We start from the raw sequence: 22,366 nt of genomic DNA, 5'->3' as shown, positions 1-22,366 counted from the left end.
TCCCCAGGTGACATGTTGTCTTCATAAGAATGAGTCGAAGAAGGCCAGAAATTCAATAAGGAAATTCAATAAGGCGCATCTCATTGAACAATTCGACTGGTCTTCCCACATCGACCTTGTCCATGCTATGTGATCCACGATGCGCAGCCTTTCCGAAGTACTCACTTGCCCAGCAAGGTCCATAGAATTCATCCCGCCCATGTTCCAGTATAACCTAAATCTGGAAGACTATCGTGGATGTCTTGATCTATAGACGGGACCGCCAAGACTTGTGGAAAGTTGAGTTTGCACCTCTTCTCCGATACACCACTGCACTTCTAGAAAACTTCCTCTTTTTCCTGCACTTGTCTCTGGAATGACACTATTCTTGTACGTATACCCATAGGAGAGTAAAAAGCAGCAACATCTCCACTTCATTCTTCAAATCGACGCAGAGTAGTACTACCACTTCTCTCCCTTCTGTATCCAAGTCCCTGTGCAATATACAGCCTTCAGCACCATACAAGAGCCCGTTCGGAAAAAATGCCTTGTCAGACACGTTCAATCACTCGAAGGGCAGCGTCTTTAGACTGTTTAGAAACGCTCACCCGTATGAGGGAAGTCGCACTCGCAAATACGAGCGTCGCCGACAACCTCACTTCGCCTACCAGGCCAGCGCGCAGCAGCAGCAGCAGCACATCTCCGGCACCGAGCCACAGCCCGCACGTATACGGGCCACACATCCCAACACCTACCTTCCCCACGCCAGAGCAATCACTCGTAGAATCCAACGAGGACTTATATCGAAGGATACGAGTACAGCAAGAGTCTCGATACTTTACCGAGAGTAACTGTAGAGAAGAAGGAAACCATACGTCGCCTAGCGGTAGCAGCGCGGCTACGGTGTTTACTTCCGAGCCATCGAGTTCGGAGAGTAGCGGTCTCGTCTCGTCCCCGCCGGAAGGCTTAAGCGAGGATCACCGCAGTGGCGCGGCTGGCGATGATGCGTACGACTCGCAGGCAACTGAGAGCGCACCCGAAGACGATACGTCTGGTCGGGGAGATGTAGAGGAAGAGTAAGTTTCGCCCTTGTTGCAAAATATACCAGATAGAAAATGGATATTGACCGGCGATGTAGGAATAGAGAGCCCTGCTGTATCTGCCCCGCGTGCCCACGGCATTCTAGGTCTCGGGCGGGCCAGGAATGCGACAGCTCGCCGGCTCCGGAAGAGGTTGATGAGCCATGTTGTTGCCCCGGACCTGATGCTGGTGTCTGTGGGCCGGATTGTGAGGGGAGGGAAGATCAGGGACATGTTAGAGCAAGGTCATCCGAGCGGGAGTCAGCATCACGAACAAGCCATGTCTAAGGAACAACACGTGGCGGCTCTTGGGAGTGCGATGAAATGCGGTTTTTTCTTCTTTTGAGCGCTTATAACGACTATGATGATTTGTCTTTGGCAAAAGTATTTGCAACAATGAATGGGAATACCAAAGTGGCGTCCGCATAGACCTACAAGCATCACAGGCGTTAGCAATGAAAACACACAATTTTCTCCAAACAAGTTGCTCGTGGTGACATACCTTGACAGCATCGGCGCCAATCTTGATCTTGCCCCAGGAAACGGCCTCGTCCGGCCTGGCGCCCGCATCACTTCCGTCAAACTCCTGGCCAGTGTTGATGTACACGGCCGACTCGGCGCCGTTGCGCATCAGGCAAGCGTTCGCAATGTGATGCTTGATGACGCCGCCACCCAAAATAATCATACCCGCCCTCTTGGCGCGCACCGACATGGTGTTGATCTTGCGGATATCCTCGACGATATCGCACTTGAGCTGACCAGGCGACGTCTTGAAGGTGTGGAAATACAGCATATCCCCCAAGCTCCCGTCCGTGAGCGCGGGGCAAAAGACGGGGATATCGTTCTTCCACGCCCAGTAGTAGACGGAGCGCTCGTCGTTGATCTCCTTGCCGAGGCGGTGGATCATCTTGGAGGGCGTCCAGTTGATCTCGTCGTCGGTGCCCTTACTGGCCTCCTGCTCCTCGTACATCTTGTCAAAGATGGGCACGACCCAGTCCTCGAACGCGCGGTAATTCGAGTTGGGCACGACGAGGTTGCCGATGCGGTTCTGGCCCTTTTTGCGCAGGCCCTCGCCGTCGGCGCTGAAGGAGGACATGTAGGTGTCGCCGAGGCACTTGATAAAGTCCTCCTCGACGCCGCCGGCGGTGGTCACGATGGCGGAGACGTGCTTGTGCTTGACGAGCCACCGGAAGACGCCTCGCATGCCGGAGGAGATTAGGTTGGAGGTGTAGCCTAGGAAGATGGTGGTCTTGTCACCGGTTTCTGGGTCTCGCCAGGCTCTCTTGAACGTTGATAAAGCCCCCCTGTCAGCCAGGGTCGTCTCATACGTGGGAGTTAGTGGTGGTGGCGGCTCACCATGTCATTGATGATCCGGATGGATTCTGTCAAATTCGAGGCTTGGAAGCCCATGAATCTCATGCCATTGTACAGGCTCTCGGCGGTGATGGGTCCCTTGATATCGTCAAAGTCCAACTCCTCGACCTTTTGGGCGCCCTCGGGCATTTCCTCCGAGACGACGAGGACGGCATCGGTTGCTGCCGCCGGCGGGGCATTGGGGTTCTCTTGCGATGCCATGATGTTCTTTTCTGTAATTGAACGAATGAGGGACATACACCGGAAACAAAGCTGCAGTTGCGTTGCAAATGGGAGTGTTCTCAAAAGTGAGATTGTCTCAAGCCCACCGAACAAAGGTACATACCAGTGAGGGGAGTGGCGATCTATAGCCGATAGTGGGGACACGAATCGGCGGAGAATTGTGTACGTAGGTAGGATGGCTATCAGACAAGAAGAACCCTGTGGCTGTTTCAACCCAAAAATAAGGTGTGTCTATCCGTATTCTCTTTTTTCTCAGCAATCAGGGAGTTGACTAGAAGTCGGAGCTGGCATTCGAAAAAAGGTGACCATCCACACACACACTTCGAAATGGCTCCATCCGGGCGGGCATGGGATGACTCCACGGCCGTGATGTTTAGAAAAAACGGACTCCACTCTGCAAAGAATTTTGACGGAAAGGTGGAGTAGTAGGCGGCAGGGTCTGCCACGGCGCGCGCGCACAGGGCCCACCCTCGAATTGCGAGTGTCCACCCGTGCAGGACGGGGTCGTCTACGGATAATGGTAAGGCGACACGGTGACGAGGTGTGTATGGTTACTGAGGTGTGATGTGGTGTGTGGAAAGTGCAGCTGGTTGGGTGTCTCTTCAATGCGTTCCTGGACACACAGCAAAATAAGGCTTGATGGATTTGGATTGCACAAAGAGGGGAGGCTCATCGGTGAACGTCGTACGAATACCTAGGTACCTAAGGTAGAGATGATGTGGATTTGGTGAGAGTTTGTCTGTGGACACCTTCAGTTGGACCGTGGACGGGACGGGACTCGGAGAGGTTTCCATTGGCAAACATTGGAGGGTACGTTCCGAATCTTGAGAACCTGGAAATTGAGATTTCGGACTGAACGTACCTTGCATTATGTAATACTCCGTACTGCGTCAGCATGGAAGACAGGCATTGGATGGGACTTGAAGGCAGGCACAGGGCCAAAGACAACAACCTTACCTAAGGTGTACCCTCCAGGCACGCCACTGTAAACCTCGAACTGCCGTGGGTCCCGCTAAACACCCCAAACAAGACTAGCGGGTGTCGGCGGTACTTGTAGAAGGCTGGCGCTGCCCCCAGCGAATTTGAGATCCATCCAATTCAGCCCAGTGCCAAACCTGGAACTAAGCGCCACTGCACGCGAACCGTATTTTGCAGGCAGGCTGCCCCGAACGTGGCCGTGGCCGTCCAGTACTGGCCCCTGGGGTCCCGTCTTCAATCCTTCAACAACCATCACACGATTGCTCGCCAAAGTGCCCAAAGTGTCGCATCTCCGCGCTTCATCCACGACGACACACAACCGACGCCCATCCGGAGCCCGTCCACACTCATTCAACGTGCCATCATCCACCCATAACTTCAATACCCAGTGCAAACCCATACGCAAACACACAATCACGACCCGCTGTCGGATGCACCCACTCCCCGCCGTGCCCGCTACGCTACCTTTCTCACCTCCTGACCAACGCCCGTCCTGACGCTTATCCGAGGTTGGGACCCGACCACTCCAAGGACCAAAAAGTCTTCCATCGACCCACGACAACCAAGGTTCTCTGGTTCCACGTCCCAATCCAGACACATATGGTATTGGACCTTTATCATAGGCAACTTTAAGGGCTGTCGCCCGGCCTAGTGCGATGTGAGTAGACGATGCAACAAACCTAAATCTCCGACTTCTTCAAGTCTTTGATCAAAAACATACACAACCCGCAACCCGCATGCCCGACGACCCAGACAAGCCATCGCGCTCGACGCAAATCGAGTCAAACACATAGACCCTCCCCACCACCAGATGCGCCCTCCCTTTGACCACAACAGGCGTCCTGCCGATGCGAGGCGCCCTCTCGAGCGACCCTTTCATGCTAATCACGATCTCTACAGGGCTTCGAGATATTCCTCGAGGTATGACGGGGGAGATCGCGGCGACCGTCGTTCCAGATCGCCTCGCGACCGCTCACCCGATCGTTACGAACGCGCATCACAGTATAGTGACGGCGGCCGCCGCCGATCATCCGCCGAGGCGCGCTCCAACACTTCAGCATTCACAAACAACAGAGATTCATTCCGCGACAACCTTCCCCGTGACCCGCCACGAGGGCCTAAGGCGCTTTTAGATCCTCCCAGTGGCCCCAGAGGAGGCGGCTATGCCGGTGACTTCAGAGGACGCGGCAGAGGCCGTGGCCGTGGCTGGGTTCGCGATGACAGCAGAGATCGCGGACGGGACCGTGATATCGATTTTAGAGACCGACGTGATGGGCCACCTTATCGAGATGAGAGGAGCCGTGAACGCGACCGGGACTGGGATCGACGGGATAGAGAGAGCTATCGGGGACGCCCACGCTCGCCCGGTAGAGGCCGCTCACCACCACAGCGAGATTTCCGCGACAGAGATCCTCCATTAGGCGTCGATGCCGAACGATCTAGGCGCGGCTCAAGGGACGGGGGCCCCCCTTCCGCCGGCTCGTCCAACTCCGACCCCCCCTTCGGCATGGGTCGAGGTGGTTTTAGAGGAGGCCGGGATCGAGGACGTGGAGGATGGGAGAGAGGCAGGGGAGGACGGGGTGGTTTCTACGATGACCGCGATCGGTTCGGGCCTCGCAGTCGCTCTCAGGAAGGGCGATGGGGGGGCCGCGATAGAGACGACCGCGACCGTGGTGACCGCTGGGTTGATACTGAAGTTCGCAGAGACCCCCGAGACGAACCCCGTGATCCCCGAGACCGCGAGTTGCTGAGACCCAAGGTCGACCGAGAACGAGACAGAGGCATGTCGTCCCAAGCACAATCGCCAAACACCAAGGACGTCTCTCCGCCCCCCTTGGCTCCTTCAGCACCCGCTTTCGGCACTGTGCCCAGTCGAAACGGCCCGGCCGACGGATCACCCATTACTGGCGGCACCGGCAAACTGCCACCCACAGCCCCAAGAGCCTTCAATTCCGAACGACCCGTCTCTGCCGGACACGGCGGCGGAGGTAGCGGCGGCGATTTCCCGGCACCTCCCACCGGACCAGCAAAGATGAATCTTATAGAGGGCAGTCCGCCTATCCCTTCTGGGCCCCGTGCTCAACAACAGAAACAGCAACGCCCCTCAAGTAAGCAGTGGATAAATCCAGCACTAGGAAAGAAGGGCCCCCCCGAGTCGCCCAAGACTATGAGATCGCAGAGCTTTGCGCAACAGCAACGCCCGGTACCTTTCCGTCATGAAAGCGTGCCGACAGAACAAGGCGAAAACGACCGGCGCCCACGCAGTAGCGATGCGAAGGCTGACTCTCACAATTCCGCCAACGAAGGCTCGGTAAAGTCACTCAACCTCCCGGAACCTGGCGAAATTGTCATCAAATCCGAAAGAGACAGCTATTCTGCTAGAGGGTCCATGGATCGAGATATGGAGCACCCAGATGATTCAAGGGACACAGTCATGGGAGGAACCGATAACCATGGGTACCCGGAACGTCAGAACCCCCCTCCACGGCGGGAAGAGAAATTTGACACAGCCGACAAAGACGACAGTGATGAGGGCTTAGTGGACGAGGACGAGGAAGAGACGAAGGAGCCGCCCAAGCCTGCAAAGCCCACAAAGGTGAGCCGCATGTCAGTGCCGCGCGTTCGATTTCTTCTCCCACCCCAGGAACCCTCGGCGCCAGTCTCCGAACAGACTTCCGAGTCCGACGACGACGAAGATTACGGAGAATATTTTGCCATGGAAATCGCAAAGGAGGAGGCCGAGTTGCAGAAGCTACAGGACGCGGCCGACAGCACCCCGGACAAGATTATCTCTCGGTACGCTGCAATCTCACACGAAGCATTGGTGGCGCTTGTTACCGAGCCAGAGGGTCTTGTGGACATGCTTGGGCCGATCCCCGACGTCATCGAACATCCGAAAGAAGGTACCCCGATTCAGTCACCGGTTGTGGAGCAGCGCGAAAAGACGCCCAAGATTTCGAGCCCTGTCCAGCAAGCCAAATCATCACCAAAGGAGCCTACTGTGGTACCTGAACCTGTCTCAGTTGCTGTGTTCGTGCCGAAATCGGAGGAGCCCGAGGTTGAGAAGAAGGCCGAGGAGCCTCTCATCGAAAAGGAGGCAGAGAAGGAACCAGGGAAAGAAACGGAGAAAGAAGTGGTGGTGACGGCCCCGAAGGTGACTGAGCAAGAACCCGAGAAGGAGCCAGAACCAGTCGCTGAAAAGCCTGCCGAACAACCTGTCGATAAGCCCGAAGAGCCGGTCGCCGAGAAAGCTGTAGACGATGCCGAGAAAGTCGCAGAGGTTTCCGCCGAGGACAAAGTTGAGAAGCCTACCGCGAAACCCGCCGAACCTGTTGTCGAAATGGTTCAAGAAGCACTCATGGCCCCCGCCTCCGATGAGCCGCAGCCCAAGACAGAGGAAATGGATATCGACGAGCCTGCTTCGGTTCTATCGGCACCCTCTCTTCCTCAACCATCTGAACCGGCAAAGGACGTGGATGTCGCCATGGAAGACGTATTTGAGCCGGAGAAAGCACCTTTGGAGCCGGTTCTCGAGCGCGAAGAACCTAGAGAACCGGTTATGAATGGCCAGCACCTTCTCCTCCAGCCATCTAGTGTGCCGATGGAAACGATTGAAGGTGACAAGGGCCTGCCCAGCACGCCCTCTCAGATGGACGATGACGACGACAACTCCACCGAATCCGAGGACCCCGACGTGATGCTCATTGATAAGATCCGACAGTTCTCCGCGACTCCCCCTCTCGACAGTTTGCCCGACTACAGCTGCCGCCCTTGGAGCCGGGACCGGGATTTCTTACAATCCCTTGAGTCGGATTCGATGGTCGACGACTTCATTCTGCAGCAGCTTGACAAGATCTCACTGGAGAAGATGGCTGGACAGGGTGAAGCTCGCAAGGACTACGCCGAGAACTACATCAAGTATCTCGACTTTACAGTCTCGAGCGATCCGATTGCGGTCAAGAGTCGAGAAACCTTCATCAGCTGTTTACCCACACCCGAGAAACACATCCCTATCCCCCCTCCTCCGGAACTGAAACCAGAAGGTAGGGGAGCTGGCAGAAGGTACGCGAGCGAACGGGACCTCGAAAGAGTGTTGCAAGCATCCATGAGAGAAGACGAAGAACGGAAAGAGAGAGAACAACGCGCCATGCAAGAGAAGTATCGCAGTGAGAAAGAAGCCGTCATTCCCGAGATGTACTGGAGGCAGGAGGATCGCGACAACGAATTCTTCAAGGACACCACCGGCTTCACGCCTGTGGAGAAGCTTGTGCCTGCCTGGCAGATTATGCCGCCAATCAACAACTTCGCCCCTGAAGAAGCCGATCTCTTCGAGAAGAGATATCTCACGAACCCGAAGCAATGGGGTGTTGTCGCTGAAAACGTACCGAAGCGCAACTTTGGTACCTGTATTCAGTACTACTATCTGATGAAGAAGGAACTCAACCTCAAGGAGAAGCTTAGAAAGCAACCCAAGCGTAGAAAGAAGGGTAGAGGTAAGACCCGCTCAAGCGCGCTTGTCTCGGAGCTGGGCAACGCCGAAAACGAGGGAGAGGAGAACCAAGAGAACGGCGAGAATGGAGAACGGAGACGTCCACGCCGTGCTGCTGCCCCGACGTGGGGCTTCGAGCAACCGCCTACGGATTCTGACAATGCCACACCAGCCGGCACACCTGGCCGTCGCGGAGCCAAGGCTGATCCCGAAAAGGTTGACGGTAGGAAGCGTGGACGGAGGGCAGCCAAGGATAAGGAACCAAAGGTGCCCAAATCACAGCAGACTCTTGCAGCGGCATCCACACCCGCGACAGGCAAAGGAAGGTCTCGCTCGAACTCCAGAGTTCAGAACACTGAGTTCCAGCCTCCTCCGCCTGTTCCTATGGAGAACCGTCTGCCGTCGCAATTCGAGGTTCCGGTTACGGGCGTACAGCCCCCTGTGATTCCGGCTCAGCAACCACAGCCGCCTCTGATTGTCCAGGAGCGCCCTGTTCCCATCACCCCTTCACCGATATCCGAGGTAATGGCGCCTCCATCACTTCGGCCTGAGCCGCCACCACCTCCCGCGCAACCAACCGTCGCGACTTTCGATATTGCCCAGCCGCAACCCGAACGGCGTGCCCCCAGTCAGGCGTCCAGCTACTGGAGCGTGTCTGAAGCGAATGATTTCCCTGGCCTACTGAAGTCTTTTGGTACCGACTGGGTGGCCATCGCGGGCCATATGGGTTCGAAGACAGCTGTCATGGTCAAGAATTACTTTGTCCGACAAAGAGATCAGGGCAAGACTGAGTGGGAGCAATTTGCTGCCGAGGCTGACGCAAAACGAAGCAGAGGTGAGAAGCTACCAGATCCACCACCGCCCACCGTCGGTGGACGCAAGAAGTACGACTCTACGCCCGGGGCTTCGTCTCATCGGCCTCTTGCTTCTGCGCCTGCTACTCCCGCCCCGACGACTTCATCCGAACCGCCGAGCGAACCTCTTGTGACAAAGGTCGAGCCTCCCGTCCAACAACCTGGAGCCCCACCATTTGGTCGCTTTGCTATGCCGATCACTCCGGCACCACCGACGCCGTCAGCGCAACAACAACAGCAGCAGCAGCAACAGCAACAGCAACAGCAACAGCAACAGCAACAGCAACAGCAACAGCAACAGCAACAGCAACAGCAACAGCAACAGCAACAGCAGCAGCCGCAGCCGCCACAACCACTTGCTCAAGCTCCTCCCCCTGCTGTTGTTGCCACCCAGGCCCCTCCTCAAGCTCCTCAGCAGACGCCAGTTCCAACCCAGCAACAACCAGCTGCTCAGCCGGTATCACAGACAGGTTCACCGGTTGCTCGCCCGCCCAGGGCACCTCCTCAGCAAACCTTTGGTTTCCAGGAGAGGGAACGAGAATCAACCCAACCTCCTCAACCCGTCAGGATCTCACAAAAGCCGCCCGCCCCCCCAATTACCGAGCCCGCCCAGCAACGGCCTTTGGCTGCTGCACAACCTATTCAGTCTGCGCAGCCTGAACCGTTGGTCGACCGACAACAGGCCGAGAGACGACGCGAGATGGAAAGACAGGCGATTGAGCAGCAGCAGCAAATTGAGAGACAGCAGATGGAGAGACAACAGCTTGAGCGCCAGCGCATCGAGCAACAGCAGATCGAGCGACAACAACTGGAAAGGCAACAGCTTGAGAGACAACAAATCGAGAGGCAGCAAATGGAACGTCAACAGATTGAGAGGCAGCAGATCGAGCGCCAGCAAATCGAGCGCCAACGCATTGAGCAGCAGCAACTTGAGCGCCAGCAGCTCGAAAGACAGGCTATTGAACGGCAGCAGATGGAACGTCAACAAATCGAGAGGCAGCAGATCGAGCGTCAGCAAGCTGAGCGACAGCAGATGGAGAGGCAACAGATGGAGAGGCAACAGATGGAGAGGCAACAGATGGAGAGACAGAAGATTGAGGCACAAGCCAAAGAGCATCTACGCCCAACTGAGCGCACTCGCCTCAAGCAGGAGCCCGAGATGACACCGCCACAGCACCACTACGAACCGTTCTCTTATGGTCAGCAACCGGTGCGGAATGTCCCACCACCTCGATCTGAACCACCTGTATCAAGACAGCCTGCCGAGCCACCGCGGGCAACAGCTACTCCAGTCCCGCAAGGTTACCCCATGCCTCAGCCAGGTGGACGACTCTTGGGTGATCCTCAGCCGTCTGTCTCGACGCCTCCTGGCCAGAGACCCATTGCAGCTCAACGACCTATGCCCACCCACATGGACTCATATGGCACTCCTCCCCAGCAACAACAACCGCCAGCAGCAGCAGCCGCGCCCCCGCCTCGCTCGTCAGCTTCGGAGAACAGGAGATCCAACATCATGTCGTTGCTCAACGACGACCCACCAGCAGGTGCCGCTGCTGCCGCTCCCACACCCCCGCCTCAACCCAAGCGTGTCAATGACATGGCTCAAATCAAGCCGTCCCCGACGCCGCCACCACAAAGCATGCCTAGAGGACCTGTGGCCGCGCCGGCGCCGACTCCCCTGCGACCAGAGCGGGAGCCTCCTCAGGCTGCCTATTCCTATGGACGGAATGCTCCCTCAGCGTCTGCGATGCCTCCTCTGAAGCCGACGTACACTGCTTCGCCCCAATCGCAGCACATGAGCGCCCCGAGATCAGCCATTGCGTCCCCTCATGATGCGGCAGCAGCCGTCGAGCGAGACTACTACCGCTATCAGTACCACCAGCCCCCAGCGACGAACTCTCCTCAGGTCGCGCAGCCTTACCCGCCGCAACCCCAGTCTCGTGATCCTCGCGATCCTCGTGACCCAAGAGACCCCAGAGATCCTTACCAGCCTCAGACTGGATACCCTGCGTATGGTGCGCCTGCTTCTCAAGCTGGCTCGCCGCCGCCTCAGTATGCTGTACATCAGTCGGCCTCTAGACGCGAAACGCTCCCCCCGCAAGGCAGGGAATCAGCATGGCCTCCTGGGCCTCAGGGACACGCCATGGGCCAGCCGCAACCACCACAGCAACAGTCTTCTTGGCCACCGGCGTCACATGCGCCGCCGGCTAAGCAGGCTCAGCAGGCACCCCCTCCTCAGAACTGGGCTTCTCCGCACATGTCGGCGCAGAAGGCACCTCCCGCGGGCTCGGCCATGCCGCAACAATCGTGGGCTTCCGGACCACCTCAACAGCAGCAGCAACAACCGCCGCCGGGACACCACATGTCCATGCGAGACGAACGCGGCTCAGCCATGTACGGACAGATTCCGCCTCAGCACCAACACCCAATGCAAGGGCGGTATCCTCCGGTGTCTCGGGCGCCGGAGCAAATGCCACCTCAAGGTCAGCAAGCGTACCCGCCGCGGTACGCATCGACGCCCGCGCCTAGAGATCCCCGGGACCAGATGCCGCCTCGTAGCTACACGCCTGTAGGATACGATGCTCGCGGCCCGCCTCCCGGACCTTACCCTCCGGATCCGAGAGAAATGCAGATGCGGGAGATGAGCCGCGACCCCCGAGACCCTAGAGATCCTCGGGAGATACAACACCAGGAGATGCTCCAACGCGGCCAACTGCGCCCGCAAGATGGGTATGGGAGACAACCTGATCGATACGGCCGATAGAAGGCGTATCTGACTCCACTTTAATCAAGCATGTATGAAAGAAGCAAAAAAAGAATTTAACTACGGGGAGGTGTATGGTGTGTTTTCTGGTTTGGAGGACCGGAAGCTATAGGGAAGCATAAGGAAACGTAGATGCGAAGCCAAGGGGAACGGCTGGGTGGGTTAGGACGTGTATTCATAGTGTTTCAACGCATAAAGCAGGAAAGAGGTTTTTTTTTTTTTTTTTTTTTTTACTTTTATGGGAATTTTCAGTCATCCACAGTTTCTTCTTGCATTTGATCGTTCATGAGACTTGGCGTCAATATATCAAAATCAACTCTCATGTTTGAGAGCCTTGCCATATGCCGTCCAGAGCTATCCATCCGTACGCGACGCTTCTCTTATTGAACCTTTTTCTGTTGCAAGGTTTCTTCCAACCCCCCATCTTTCCCCAAAGATTTCCCCATCTCGCGGTCCCGAAAGAGCAGAGTAACACCAGAAATACCTTAGTGGAAGGGAGTAAAATAGTCTTGAATATTGTCTTCTTGGGGACGCAAGTCCAGGCTGAACCGAATCTTTATCATCTTCTCATATTCATCTTTCCCCTTCTTGGTTTCTTCATATCTGCTTTGTCAATTTTCCATCGTTTCCATCGGGGGTGTTTTTTTTTCATCTTTTCCTTGGTCTTTATGTTGTAAACTCATTATGTGTTCCGCTTTTGCTCGCTCATGTTATCATCTTCCTTTCTGTTATGCTTTTTTCTTCTATTGCTCGCTTATACTTAATTACCTTCCCATCCGTTCCTCTTTCTTCATCTCCTTTGGTAATTCACTTTTCGTTTTCCCTTATCCTTAATCATTGCAACATATCATGCGTTCGCTCTTGCTTGCTTGTACTTGTCTAAAATATTGACCACGATGAAATAGTACACAGACACCCACAACTTTTTCTCTTGGATCTAGTGGTAGTGGTGATGGTAGTGCGTTCGCCCTCGTTCGCTCGTATTCGTCGACGACGCTGACCGTGATGAATAGTGAATAGAAATAATGGGCCCTTTTAGATGTGCAGGGCAGGCCTAAGCCCACCAGACGGGCAGCAGCATCTCCGAAGTCTTGAAGCCTCTCACAGTCGCTCTCACGTACGACCTTAAAGGTCGGCAACCTTCTTTCGCACTTGCTGCCAGAATTCTTTTCCCTTTGGCCGCGGTACGTTGGAGGCGTTATATAGCAATCGAAAAGGACCGACCTCTTGACTTCTTCCAGGACTGGGATGGAAAAGGGAAGGAATAGGGCCGGCTGGCCCTTCTTGAGCGGGCAAAATTGTCAAGAGTTTTTTTGGGGGTTGCTGGTTTCATATCTTTTTTACTCGTGTTGCCTCCAACATGTTCTAATTCAACATCACCGCAGGAAAAGAGTATGTGTTCGACTCAAAAATGCATGTTGTAAATGGAGGTGCTCTCCTTGATTCATCATCTCACCAAACCCCCCGAGTTGCTTGTCTCTTACGTCTCTCATTCGTAGGTAATATGTACAACTTCAAACAAAAAGTCTCTCCTTTGCAACTCAACACACAACATCGCCTCCTCGTCCAAGTTTCGTCGTCTCATGATATTTGCATCCAAACGTGCTTCGCCAAAATGCACAAGGAGCCTGAATTTTACCGGCTCTCTCGAGTGTTTCTTCAGCCGGAAGACCTCCCGCCAACGCCTTACCGTGCCGTGATGATGCCATGTCCTGCCGAATTACCGCAGCGTTGTGTGACGCCGACAGCAGGCCCTTGGTCGTGAAACGAGAGGACCAATCGTTGAGGGGTTATTCGTTCCCCTCAAAACTCGTGTCTCCCGACCAAGTATCCATGGTGCAGAATCGTTCGCCACCACACCAATCCCATCTCCTTTTTGACTCCCCCATCCATTAAGCTCGTTCTTCAACTCCGACAGTTGCGCCGGCTCAGTCGACCTCGACACGGGCCACAGCTTTGCGCATCTGCGACTGAAAGTGGAAGCTGTTAGACAACCAGCCAGCCAGCCCTGTCAGATATAAGCTTGCTGTTACGGGGTAGATCGCCAGCCCTCTCAACTGGCTGGTCTCGTACCCCGCAGCCCGGCGCCAAGATTTCCGCCACGCAATTCATACAATTACTCCGTACGACTCTGGCCGTTCGTTCATTCAATCAGCGGTTTCTTCTGCCCTCCCACCAGACATAGTCCTAGTGTCTTGAGAGATTCTCGGTCATTCGCTAAGACGATCGCCCGGGCCGGGAGCATAGGGTTGTTCGGGTCGACGTGGGAAGCGTCTTTGGCGGCCTGTTCGATGGCGTCCATTTCCTCTTTGCACGCTTGCTGGTCCATTGGGCAAATAACAAGCGGCTGCCTAACAGTCAAATCTCTGGTAGATCCTAGCTGTGCCTAATGAAAATGGTGAGCATGAGCAAGTATCGCAAAGTGTGATAAACATACCTTAACAGTCAAGTAGAACTCAATCTTATACAAGGTTGAGCTCGTTGTGAATGAAGTGACTTCGTATAAGGGAAATGCCGGTTTTCCTCTTCGAATAATGCCGTCCGGGTCGCGCAAGTCCTTGGAGGGAAATACCAAGCCCAGGTTTGTTGCGTATCCTGCCTCGGGCATTTTCGTATTGACCAACTGCGTGTTTTTCGCTACTTTGTTGATCTTCTTCGTAGGCTCGTCGCCTTCCGGGTTGTACGTAATCTCCTCCTCAATGGTGACGGTGATCTTCTGAATCGTGACCTTCAACGCTTTCTTCATCCAGTCGGGATTAGGTACTAGTTTTATATAGACTGTTATCGGGTCGAGCGGGCCGTAGCTCCATTTGGGAACCGATATGCCCAGTGTGACAACGCTTGCGTCGCTGACTTGCCTCGACTCTGGCTTGTTGTACATGCCAAAGGTCGACAAGGTGTCGTATCGCTGTAGCGGTATAGGAAAGGAGTATTTGTTCTGGAGGGTGTGTCCTTGTTGCACGGTAACAACAAGCTCGTAGTACGTCTCGGCCGTTCGACTGGGGAGTTGCAATGATGCCGGGGGTATTCGTCGGTTCGTTTCTTCGCCACCTCTTCCAAAGGGGATGAACAGGACGAACGGCAGATCCATCGCAATAACGCTCTCAGCGTCCTTTCCTGATTGGCATCTGAATAGCAGCAGCTCTTTGCCGACTACGTCTGTCGTTTCCCTCCTCGGAGTTCCCAGGTGTCTCTTGGCGACATTCTCGGCGGCGGGGTGTATTGTTTCTCTCCGTTGTAAACATATGCGCACTAGCGAAACGGAGACGGGCATGGAATAGCCCTGTGATGGACGGATCTCGACTTTGCCTTCGATTCGGGGCTACATTGCGAGCAAGAAAACGTGTCAGCAAACGGCGCGCGCAAAGGGTAATTTGACCACATCAGCGTCCTCGACGTCATCACAGAGGGTCCAACGTACTAGCGTCGCAGAAATGCCCGGGTAGCCGACCAGAAAGCTGCTGTTGGGCGGTCCAGAAACCCTCACGAAGGCGGCCATACTGGCTGGATCGCCAGAGTGTCCGAGATGTGTCTCTCGTCGGCGTGGAAGTGGTGAGGGTGTTGTGCGGATGACAGAGGTGAGGTTCTCATGTGTGTCGGTGGGCGGCAGTCGTGCTTCCTAGGCGCTGCGCGCGTTGCCGCCTGGTGGGTGTGGGGTCCAGACAGTTGTGTCCAAGCTATCGGGGACGTGCAACAGCAAGAGCAAAGCGCAAGGCCAAGCGGCGGCATTACATGAACGGATCGCAGTTGGCCGGTAGCCTGGGATTTGGCGTCGTCGGGTCGGGCGCTGTGGGGAGTAGTAGTGCGCGTTCCAGCGTCGAGATGGGCGTTGATGGGAGTTGGCGCAAAATCAGGTCGGAGGGGTTGGAGAAAGCGGCGCCCTGTTCCGGAGTCTGGAGATGTGACCTGCGGGTGGTTGTTGGAGAGAGTGCGGAATGGGGGGTGGAAGAGAAGAAGAATCGAGAGCAGTGACCAGCAGAAACAAGACCTCTCAGCCCAAGCCACAAGGTCGCGCGACTTGTGTACCTCAGCAATGTGAAGCAGCCAAATAGGGTGCCTAGGTTCTGAGTCGGTGCAGCTGGGCTGATGCAGCTTATCCTCGCTTCTGCATCGATTTTCCCAAGGCAAGCATAAGCAGCAGCAGCACACGAGGCTCGCTCGGTCGGATCAGGCCAGGGAAGCTCTGGGATGAGTGGTGGATTGCGAATGGAGTCGTTCAAGTGGCACACTGAGCTTGGCGAGTTGAGGGTGGAGGGAGAAGAGACCACAGCTTTCTCAAGGTAAGGTATCTGTACTCAGACGTATCCGTACAGACGAGAGTACCTGAGCAGACCTGAGGTGGAGGCTGGTTGTTGGTGGAGGGGCCCGATGTGGCGGGGGGCTATGTGGGTAGAGATGGGCACTGCACACGGCCCTTGATCTGTCTATGCCAACTTTGTTTTGCTGGACGGCCGTTGTTTTCGCTGTCTCGTTGTCTCGTGCCCTTTCTTCCTTTCTTCTCTCCGTTGTTCGTCTCTTCCTCGGAGTGTGAGAGGTGTTTGGGGCGTACACTCAGCTCCCCACGTGCACAAACGCACGTCGAGATGGGTGTAAGATGGCAGGTCTCCGCGGGTATCTGTACAGTATTGACTGACTGCTATGCTGAGCTTTGCACAGCAATTGATCAGGCTCCGAAGGCGGCAGTTTGCGCTCTGTGTGGGATTCGCTTCACTCTCCCCCGGTGTGTTGATGTTTGTAGTGATTGGGCAGTCTGCTGCTCAGCCGCTGCGCTGTGGGTTGTCTACCAGGGGGGAGCAGCAGAGAGATGGGAGGATCGGTACAAGGAGTGTACTTGGGGGCTTCGTGGTGGTACAGCCTCTTCCTTTGAGCCACACTTGAGATGAGTGTACTCCGTATGGGACTTGAGAGACAGAGCCTGGTGTCCAAGTTGGGGGCCAGTGGTCATGATGGCTTGCGTGTCGGATAACGGTGTCTGAGCGGGAATCTGGGGGAGATGTTTTGGTTTGGATCGGTTCCTTGACCAACAGGTGTCCAACGGCGGAGGGAACGGGAGCCAACATTGCGTCTTCTCTCACACCCAAGGAAGCTTTCTGGATCATCTGTTTTGATTTGACTTGGATTAGCGGCTAGGACCAGGAAGAGGTACTAGCAGTAAGTAAACTTGAGGGGAGATACCCGGAACGTGGAAGGGGGGGAAGGGGGGGTCCCGGACCAGGGAGCGATTGCTGGGACGATTGGCGCAGTGGGAAGGTGCGGGGAATGCCTCCAACACCGCGACTGCAGATTCAAAGGTAACTATACCCTGAGTCCCTGACACGCCCGAGGGAAGAGCCTTGGCAGTTATTTGGGTAGGAGCGAGGAATATCAAGTGGAAAGTGGGAAGCAGATGTTTACTTCCTGTTCGTACCTGATGCGTGGAATTTGAGATCACGGTTACTGCAGGTGGACTAGGCATCGAATTTTGCATTCTCCCATGTTTGTGGACAGGAAATTCCCACATCGAACACCTACAACACTTACCAACTCAAAGCCGTATACCGTCGTCACTAGCATTTTACTGCATTTTCACCAACTCACAATTTCCATCAGAATACGCGCGTGTTATTCATTACTCGCCAATGCAAGATAAGTTTGTCCTGTCAAATTTCCAAAGCGCTTCCTGACAGAAAACGTTATAATCCGAGTAAGCACTTGTATCAACGGGGAGATTAACCGCCGCGGTGGTGTTTCAACACCTTCATGACGCGAGTCGCATGCCATCAAGAGCGACAGAATCGGCTCGACTTTTTTGGTCACCGTACTCTATTTTCGGATCACCAGTATATGTCTGCCTCAGCTTCATCTCGCTAACGGTCGTTTCCAGTCTAGGCAAGAAATGTTCGTTCTGTAGGGAGTACGAAGTACGGATAAGCTGTTCGTCAACTAATACGTCTATCCGTACCCGTACAGCTCCTCAGCTCACCCACCCTGGAAGGCTAGGAATGGCTTCATGGTCCCTGGAAATTTGGGGGCACGCACTGAAGCTTCGCCATGCCCTGCACAGCCCTAGGCACCCCGGACTTACGAACAGCCTCAAAAGGTGTAGGGTCCCTAGAAGCGGAGACCAGGGGTGGGCTTCCCAAAAGCTGCCCCGGGTCCCAATCACAGACGAGACCGGCCGGCGGCCCTCGGCATCGATCCGAGTTTGGGGACTTCGAGACCTGATTTGCTGGCTTTGTCCCGGACCTCAGGCCCGGGTTGTCAGAACACCTTAATAATCATCAGACTGAATCTGCGGCATGTGCTCTCGGTGCGTCATCTCGGGTCTGGACTTGGGACGGACGAGGTTTTGGCGTGATGAGGTGCTTGATGCTTCCCGGACAGGTGTGGGTCGAGGTGCACGAGCCATCCGCCCCGAAGCCTTAATCCCGCCATCATGTGCCTTTCCATGGTGTGCTTCTTGGCCTTACGTAAGGTAAGTTGTAATCGCCATCTTATCGCCTATTTCCGGCATGATTGATTACCTCACCAGGCTCACCTTTCTCAACTTCAATCCCGCGTCGGTGTTGAATCTCTCCGCATTCTGCGCAATGATGCCCACATTTGCGGACTTGCGGGGTGTAATGTAATGCGGATCTATGTCCGCACAACAGTCCGGACTTACAGCCTTCCATTCCCAGAGTTTAGCTGTTTAACCGTTTGACTGTTTGACGTAAGAGCGAAATACCTATTGAGTATGGTTTTCAGGCTCAGAGGGCTGCTGGGGCTAGATCGTCACCATAAAGTCATATGAGCGATGCTCAACGATACCGCTATTCCCGCACTATGAGAAAAGAGCCGTGATGAGTCTCTCAATTCTGCGAGACAAGTACGACTTACTTCTGGTGCAACATTGGCGCAATCCCGTCGGCAACGCACAATATTGACCATTGAAGAGGGTGGCACGGGTGGGAGGGGATCGATGCCACTAAACTTTAAATCCAAAGTCCAGAAACTCCCTAAAAAAGCGGCTTTAAGTCCATTAGCTCCAGACATTCCGCATCGCATGCGGTCGATGCGGCCGCGTCGGCCGCTGCCCTACGAGACATCGTCATGTAACTGGCATTTTGAACCAAATAAATACTGGACGAAATCTCCCGTTTGTTCTGAATTGCAATCACTATCTCCATCAATCAGAGTCACAACAACACACAAAAGCAGCATAACCTCCAAAGAAACCAATCCCCCACGAAGAAGACTCGTATTAGTCCACAGCTCCAGATCAACCAAAGTCAAAACCCCAACCCCCTCCCCAAATAAAACAACCATGTCCATCCTCGCACCCTACGCCGAACAACACAAGGCCACCTCCGGCCCTAACGACAGCCGCCCCACAGCAGTCCAAATCATCCAAGACCAAGACCTCGTCGGAAAATGGACAGATAAAGTCGTCGTCGTCACCGGCTGCTCCCCCGGCGGTCTCGGCCCGGAAACCGCTCGGGCCTTCCACGTCGCCGGCGCCGACGTCTACATCACCGTCCGCGATGTTGCCAAGGGCGAGGAGGTCGCCAAGGATATCCTATCCGATGGCAAGCCCGGCAAAGTTGAGGTCATCAAGTTGGACCTCGGATCTCTTGAGAGCGTGAGAGAGGGCGCCAAGGCGTTCCTGGCAAAGTCTGACAAGTTGAATGTGATTGTCAACAATGCTGGTATGTTGATACTTGCCGCAATAGTGAAGAGTCACATGGGCTAACATAACTATCAGGAGTCATGGCCTGTCCCAAGGGCAAGACAGTTGACGGATTCGAAACCCAATTCGGCACAAACCACCTCGGTAAGCACTTCAGTTCACAATTAGAAAGAAAAAAAAAGGCTTCAATCCCAACTAACACAAAACCTTCCCCAGGCCACTTCCTCCTCTTCCAACTCCTCAAACCAACCCTCCTCGCCTCCTCAAACCCCACCTTCAACTCCCGCGTCATCTCCGTCTCCTCCTCAGGCCACCGCGGCGGCCGCATCCAATTCGAAGACTTCCACTTTGACCACACCGCAGAATACGCACCCTGGGCAGGCTACGGCCAAGCCAAACTCGCAAACATACTCTTCGCAAACGAGCTCGACCGCCGCTACGGCGCCCGCGGCCTACACGCCCTCAGCCTCATGCCGGGCGGCATCGAGACGCCGCTGCAGCGCCACCAGCCGGAAATCACCGAGATGGTTAAAGACCCGGCGGTCCACAAGGTCATGAAGAGTCCCGCGCAGGGCGCGGCTACGTCTGTTTGGGCTGCTGTTGCAAAGGAGTGGGAGGGTAAAGGCGGGAGGTATCTCGAGGATTGTGCCGAGGCGGAGGAGGTGAAGCCTGAGACTGGGATGCTTGCGCCTGGGTATGCGCCGGCGGCGTATGACGTTGAGGCGGAGAAGAGGTTGTGGGTTGAGAGTTTGAAGATGGTTGGGCTTGAGGATGATCAGTGAGTCTTGGCCTGGGAAGACAGAGAGGGGCGGGAGAGAGGCGGGAGGGGGTTTGGTTTGTGATGATATGATGAATGAAAAAGGATTAGCATGCATAGATATCGCTTATAGAATTTGAAAATTCCTCTCTAGAACTTTGTACAACTAAGACTCTATTTTTGTGGAAAGATGAAAGGGAAGATTGCACTCCCAAGGAGCTTCATCGGAGCTTCATTAGGTAGCAGAAGGCCGCCCGCGAAAGTGTAGTGTCATGTGTAATTGAAGTGCTCGAAGAGATGCATATTCTTAGTAATTGGAGCGCCGACTATCCGGCTTGTCGGCGGCTCTTTCTGCAGACCGGCCCCGCAAGCCGACCTCATGCCGGCATGGGCCCGGTCCCGACGGCTAAGACCCCTTCACAATCACAACATCGCACGGCAAATGCCCTCAAGACTAGTGATTTCCCATGAATCTTTGTCATGGTATTCGATATCCATCTCACCCCCTCTAGCCATCAACTTCCATAGCGTCACCATCTTCCTTTTCCATCAAGTCTATCCTCCTCAGAATACTCTCCTTCCATATCCTATACTCCCTGCGCTTCTTCTCGCTCAAAAAGTCATACCGCTCCAAAAACATCGTGTCCGCCCCGCGTACAGGCGCCTTGTACGCACCCCCATCCTCCCCTCCGCGACCGTGGCTATCGGCAATCACATGGCCCGCCTCAATCACATCCCCCAAACTACGATACCAATCGGCATCCAACCACCCCCGTTCCGATACCTCCTTCACCGCAGCATCAAACTCCTTGCTTTTCACGGGCGCCCACCCCTCCCACGCCTCATCCTCGTCCAACCCGCGCGCATCAACCTCCTCTCTCGCCTTGGCCAGTAACTCCAACACCTGCTTCCGCGCAGGTACATAATTCTCCCGATCCACGTCCTCGCCCGTCGCCAGCTTCCGCACCTGCTGCGCGACAAAGAAATACACGGCTCCGCACAGCGCGGCCAAGTTCTCCCGCACCCAAGCGTCGCGCGTCCGCAGCCCGCCGGGGACGACGACGTACTCCATGCCGGCCAGCATCGTGGGCGCGAGGTGCTTCTGGCTGGTTTCCCTGCACATGAGGCGGATCGTCGGCTGGATCCAAAAGTGGAGGCCCGACTTGTCCTTCGGGTAGGCGACTTTGCCTGTCGATTTCGTCGGGGTGTTGGGTGCGCTGCCGCTTGACGCTGGGTTCCCGCCGCCGCCGCCGCTCCGGAACTGCGCGAGAGATCTGTCTTTTGTCGGTGTTGGGCGGTGCGGTGTCCTGACGGGGGAGTCGACGCCGTGGCGTTGCCTATTGCGCGGGGTGCCGTTTTTGCCTGGGGTGCGGCTGAGGGCTGTGTTGGGGAGGATGTTGTCGAGGTGGCTGTAGAGGCGCTTGTAGATTCGAGGGGGGATTGGCGGTCGTGGCTCGATTGGGGGGAGGTCGAGGGTGATTTTGAGTCTGAGAGAGTGTTAGTAACTGGCGTCGAGGAGAAGGCATGTGTGTGAGTTTGTGTGTCTGGGGCGGTGGTGTGAGCTTACCTGTCGCAGGCGATGTGAGCGCATGCGTATAACCGCCCGATTTCTTCGTCTGCTTTCAATGTGCTTGCTCGGTGTCTCGACTGTGCTAGTAGAGAACCCGCCAGCTCTACCAAGGATGGTGGCAGAGCTGAGCCATGGGTCGGCATCAGCGAGAGGAGTGTTTGCTCTATTGATCGATTCATTGTGAAGGGTGGGTTGTGCGGGTTGAAGAGCTTTTTGCGCAAGACGCGTCGAGGCGCGTGAGAGCTTAATATCAGCTTTGAGACTCTTGGTCGGGTGAAACGGCACGTTGCTATAAGCGCGGCTCGCTCAATTGGTGTTCGCTATGTTTCTCTATGCTTCCTATGCTGGTTGGCAGGGTCGGAGTCGGTCGTCAATGTCGAGTGTCAAGCTGCAGAGAAAAAAGGTTTCAGGAGCTGAGGTGGTGTCGAGAATGAGTTAGTTGCGTCACCGAGGCACCCAAGCTTAATTGGCACGCCGCGACCCCGGGTCTAGAATGTTTAAGCCCCCCCCGCGGCCCCCCTGTCAATCGCCGATCCGTGCGTCTGCCGCTCCCTAAAGAGTAAACCTAAGGCTACCACGCGGGGGTCAGAAGATTTGGCCGCTCCCTCTTGGCTTCTCTTTTCTACTAGCATCGGCGAAGCGCCCAAAAAGC

General features: G+C 55.3%; 6 protein-coding genes across 6 annotated transcripts; 3 read left to right on the top strand and 3 right to left on the bottom strand.

The window, feature by feature from the left end:
* Positions 1 to 591: 591 nt before the first annotated feature.
* Positions 592 to 1,059, top strand: BDP81DRAFT_391969 (uncharacterized protein; the record flags this gene model as incomplete). The annotated part of the gene is made up of 1 exon (XM_060587632.1): positions 592 to 1,059. One exon carries the CDS (start codon positions 592 to 594, stop codon positions 1,057 to 1,059), a length of 468 nt encoding a protein of 155 aa, XP_060448540.1.
* A 358-nt stretch (positions 1,060 to 1,417) lies between these two features.
* Positions 1,418 to 2,633, bottom strand: BDP81DRAFT_391968 (deoxyhypusine synthase; the record flags this gene model as incomplete). The annotated part of the gene is made up of 3 exons (XM_060587631.1): positions 1,418 to 1,489; positions 1,561 to 2,340; positions 2,415 to 2,633. 3 exons carry the CDS (start codon positions 2,631 to 2,633, stop codon positions 1,418 to 1,420), a joined length of 1,071 nt encoding a protein of 356 aa, XP_060448539.1.
* Positions 2,634 to 3,892: 1,259 nt separating this feature from the next.
* Positions 3,893 to 11,999, top strand: BDP81DRAFT_469887 (uncharacterized protein). The gene is made up of 2 exons (XM_060594536.1): positions 3,893 to 4,290; positions 4,533 to 11,999. Coding segments are annotated over exons 1-2 (7,209 nt in total). The 5' UTR covers positions 3,893 to 4,288; the 3' UTR covers positions 11,740 to 11,999.
* Positions 12,000 to 13,693: 1,694 nt separating this feature from the next.
* BDP81DRAFT_185444 (arrestin) lies at positions 13,694 to 15,354 on the bottom strand. Its single transcript, XM_060582343.1, has 3 exons — positions 15,161 to 15,354; positions 14,177 to 15,061; positions 13,694 to 14,125 (listed from the first exon to the last, which is right to left on the bottom strand). Exons 1-3 carry the CDS (start codon positions 15,236 to 15,238, stop codon positions 13,883 to 13,885), a joined length of 1,206 nt encoding a protein of 401 aa, XP_060448537.1. The 5' UTR covers positions 15,239 to 15,354; the 3' UTR covers positions 13,694 to 13,882.
* Positions 15,355 to 18,806: 3,452 nt separating this feature from the next.
* BDP81DRAFT_422079 (short-chain dehydrogenase) lies at positions 18,807 to 20,294 on the top strand. The gene is made up of 3 exons (XM_060589964.1): positions 18,807 to 19,406; positions 19,463 to 19,531; positions 19,604 to 20,294. Exons 1-3 carry the CDS (start codon positions 19,025 to 19,027, stop codon positions 20,167 to 20,169), a joined length of 1,017 nt encoding a protein of 338 aa, XP_060448536.1. The 5' UTR covers positions 18,807 to 19,024; the 3' UTR covers positions 20,170 to 20,294.
* A 358-nt stretch (positions 20,295 to 20,652) lies between these two features.
* BDP81DRAFT_312910 (origin recognition complex subunit 6) lies at positions 20,653 to 21,893 on the bottom strand (the record flags this gene model as incomplete). The annotated part of the gene is made up of 2 exons (XM_060583848.1): positions 20,653 to 21,631; positions 21,712 to 21,893. The coding sequence occupies 2 exons, from the start codon at positions 21,891 to 21,893 to the stop codon at positions 20,653 to 20,655; spliced, it is 1,161 nt and encodes a 386-aa protein (XP_060448535.1).
* Between the last annotated feature and the right edge of the window lie 473 nt (positions 21,894 to 22,366).

This window comes from Colletotrichum phormii (genome assembly GCF_030913505.1).
Source record: "Colletotrichum phormii strain CBS 102054 chromosome Unknown BDP81scaffold_5, whole genome shotgun sequence".
Taxonomy (NCBI): domain Eukaryota; kingdom Fungi; phylum Ascomycota; class Sordariomycetes; order Glomerellales; family Glomerellaceae; genus Colletotrichum; species Colletotrichum phormii.
The sequence above is the reverse complement of the archived record's forward strand: the minus strand, read 5'-3'. Positions and strand labels throughout refer to the sequence as shown.

What these genes read in the sequence shown, in the direction of transcription:
- BDP81DRAFT_422079 (XM_060589964.1), top strand. Translation starts at nt 19,025, where the DNA reads ATGTCCATCCTCGCACCCTACGCCGAACAACACAAGGCCACCTCCGGC. An exon ending in TGTGATTGTCAACAATGCTG is followed by an intron (nt 19,407 to 19,462) that starts GTATGTTGATAC and finishes CATAACTATCAG; the next exon opens with GAGTCATGGCCTGTCCCAAG. An exon ending in ATTCGGCACAAACCACCTCG is followed by an intron (nt 19,532 to 19,603) that starts GTAAGCACTTCA and finishes AACCTTCCCCAG; the next exon opens with GCCACTTCCTCCTCTTCCAA.
- BDP81DRAFT_185444 (XM_060582343.1), bottom strand. Translation starts at nt 15,238, where the DNA reads ATGGCCGCCTTCGTGAGGGTTTCTGGACCGCCCAACAGCAGCTTTCTG. An exon ending in CGGGCATTTCTGCGACGCTA is followed by an intron (nt 15,062 to 15,160) that starts GTACGTTGGACC and finishes CTCGCAATGTAG; the next exon opens with CCCCGAATCGAAGGCAAAGT. An exon ending in AGTTCTACTTGACTGTTAAG is followed by an intron (nt 14,126 to 14,176) that starts GTATGTTTATCA and finishes CATTTTCATTAG; the next exon opens with GCACAGCTAGGATCTACCAG.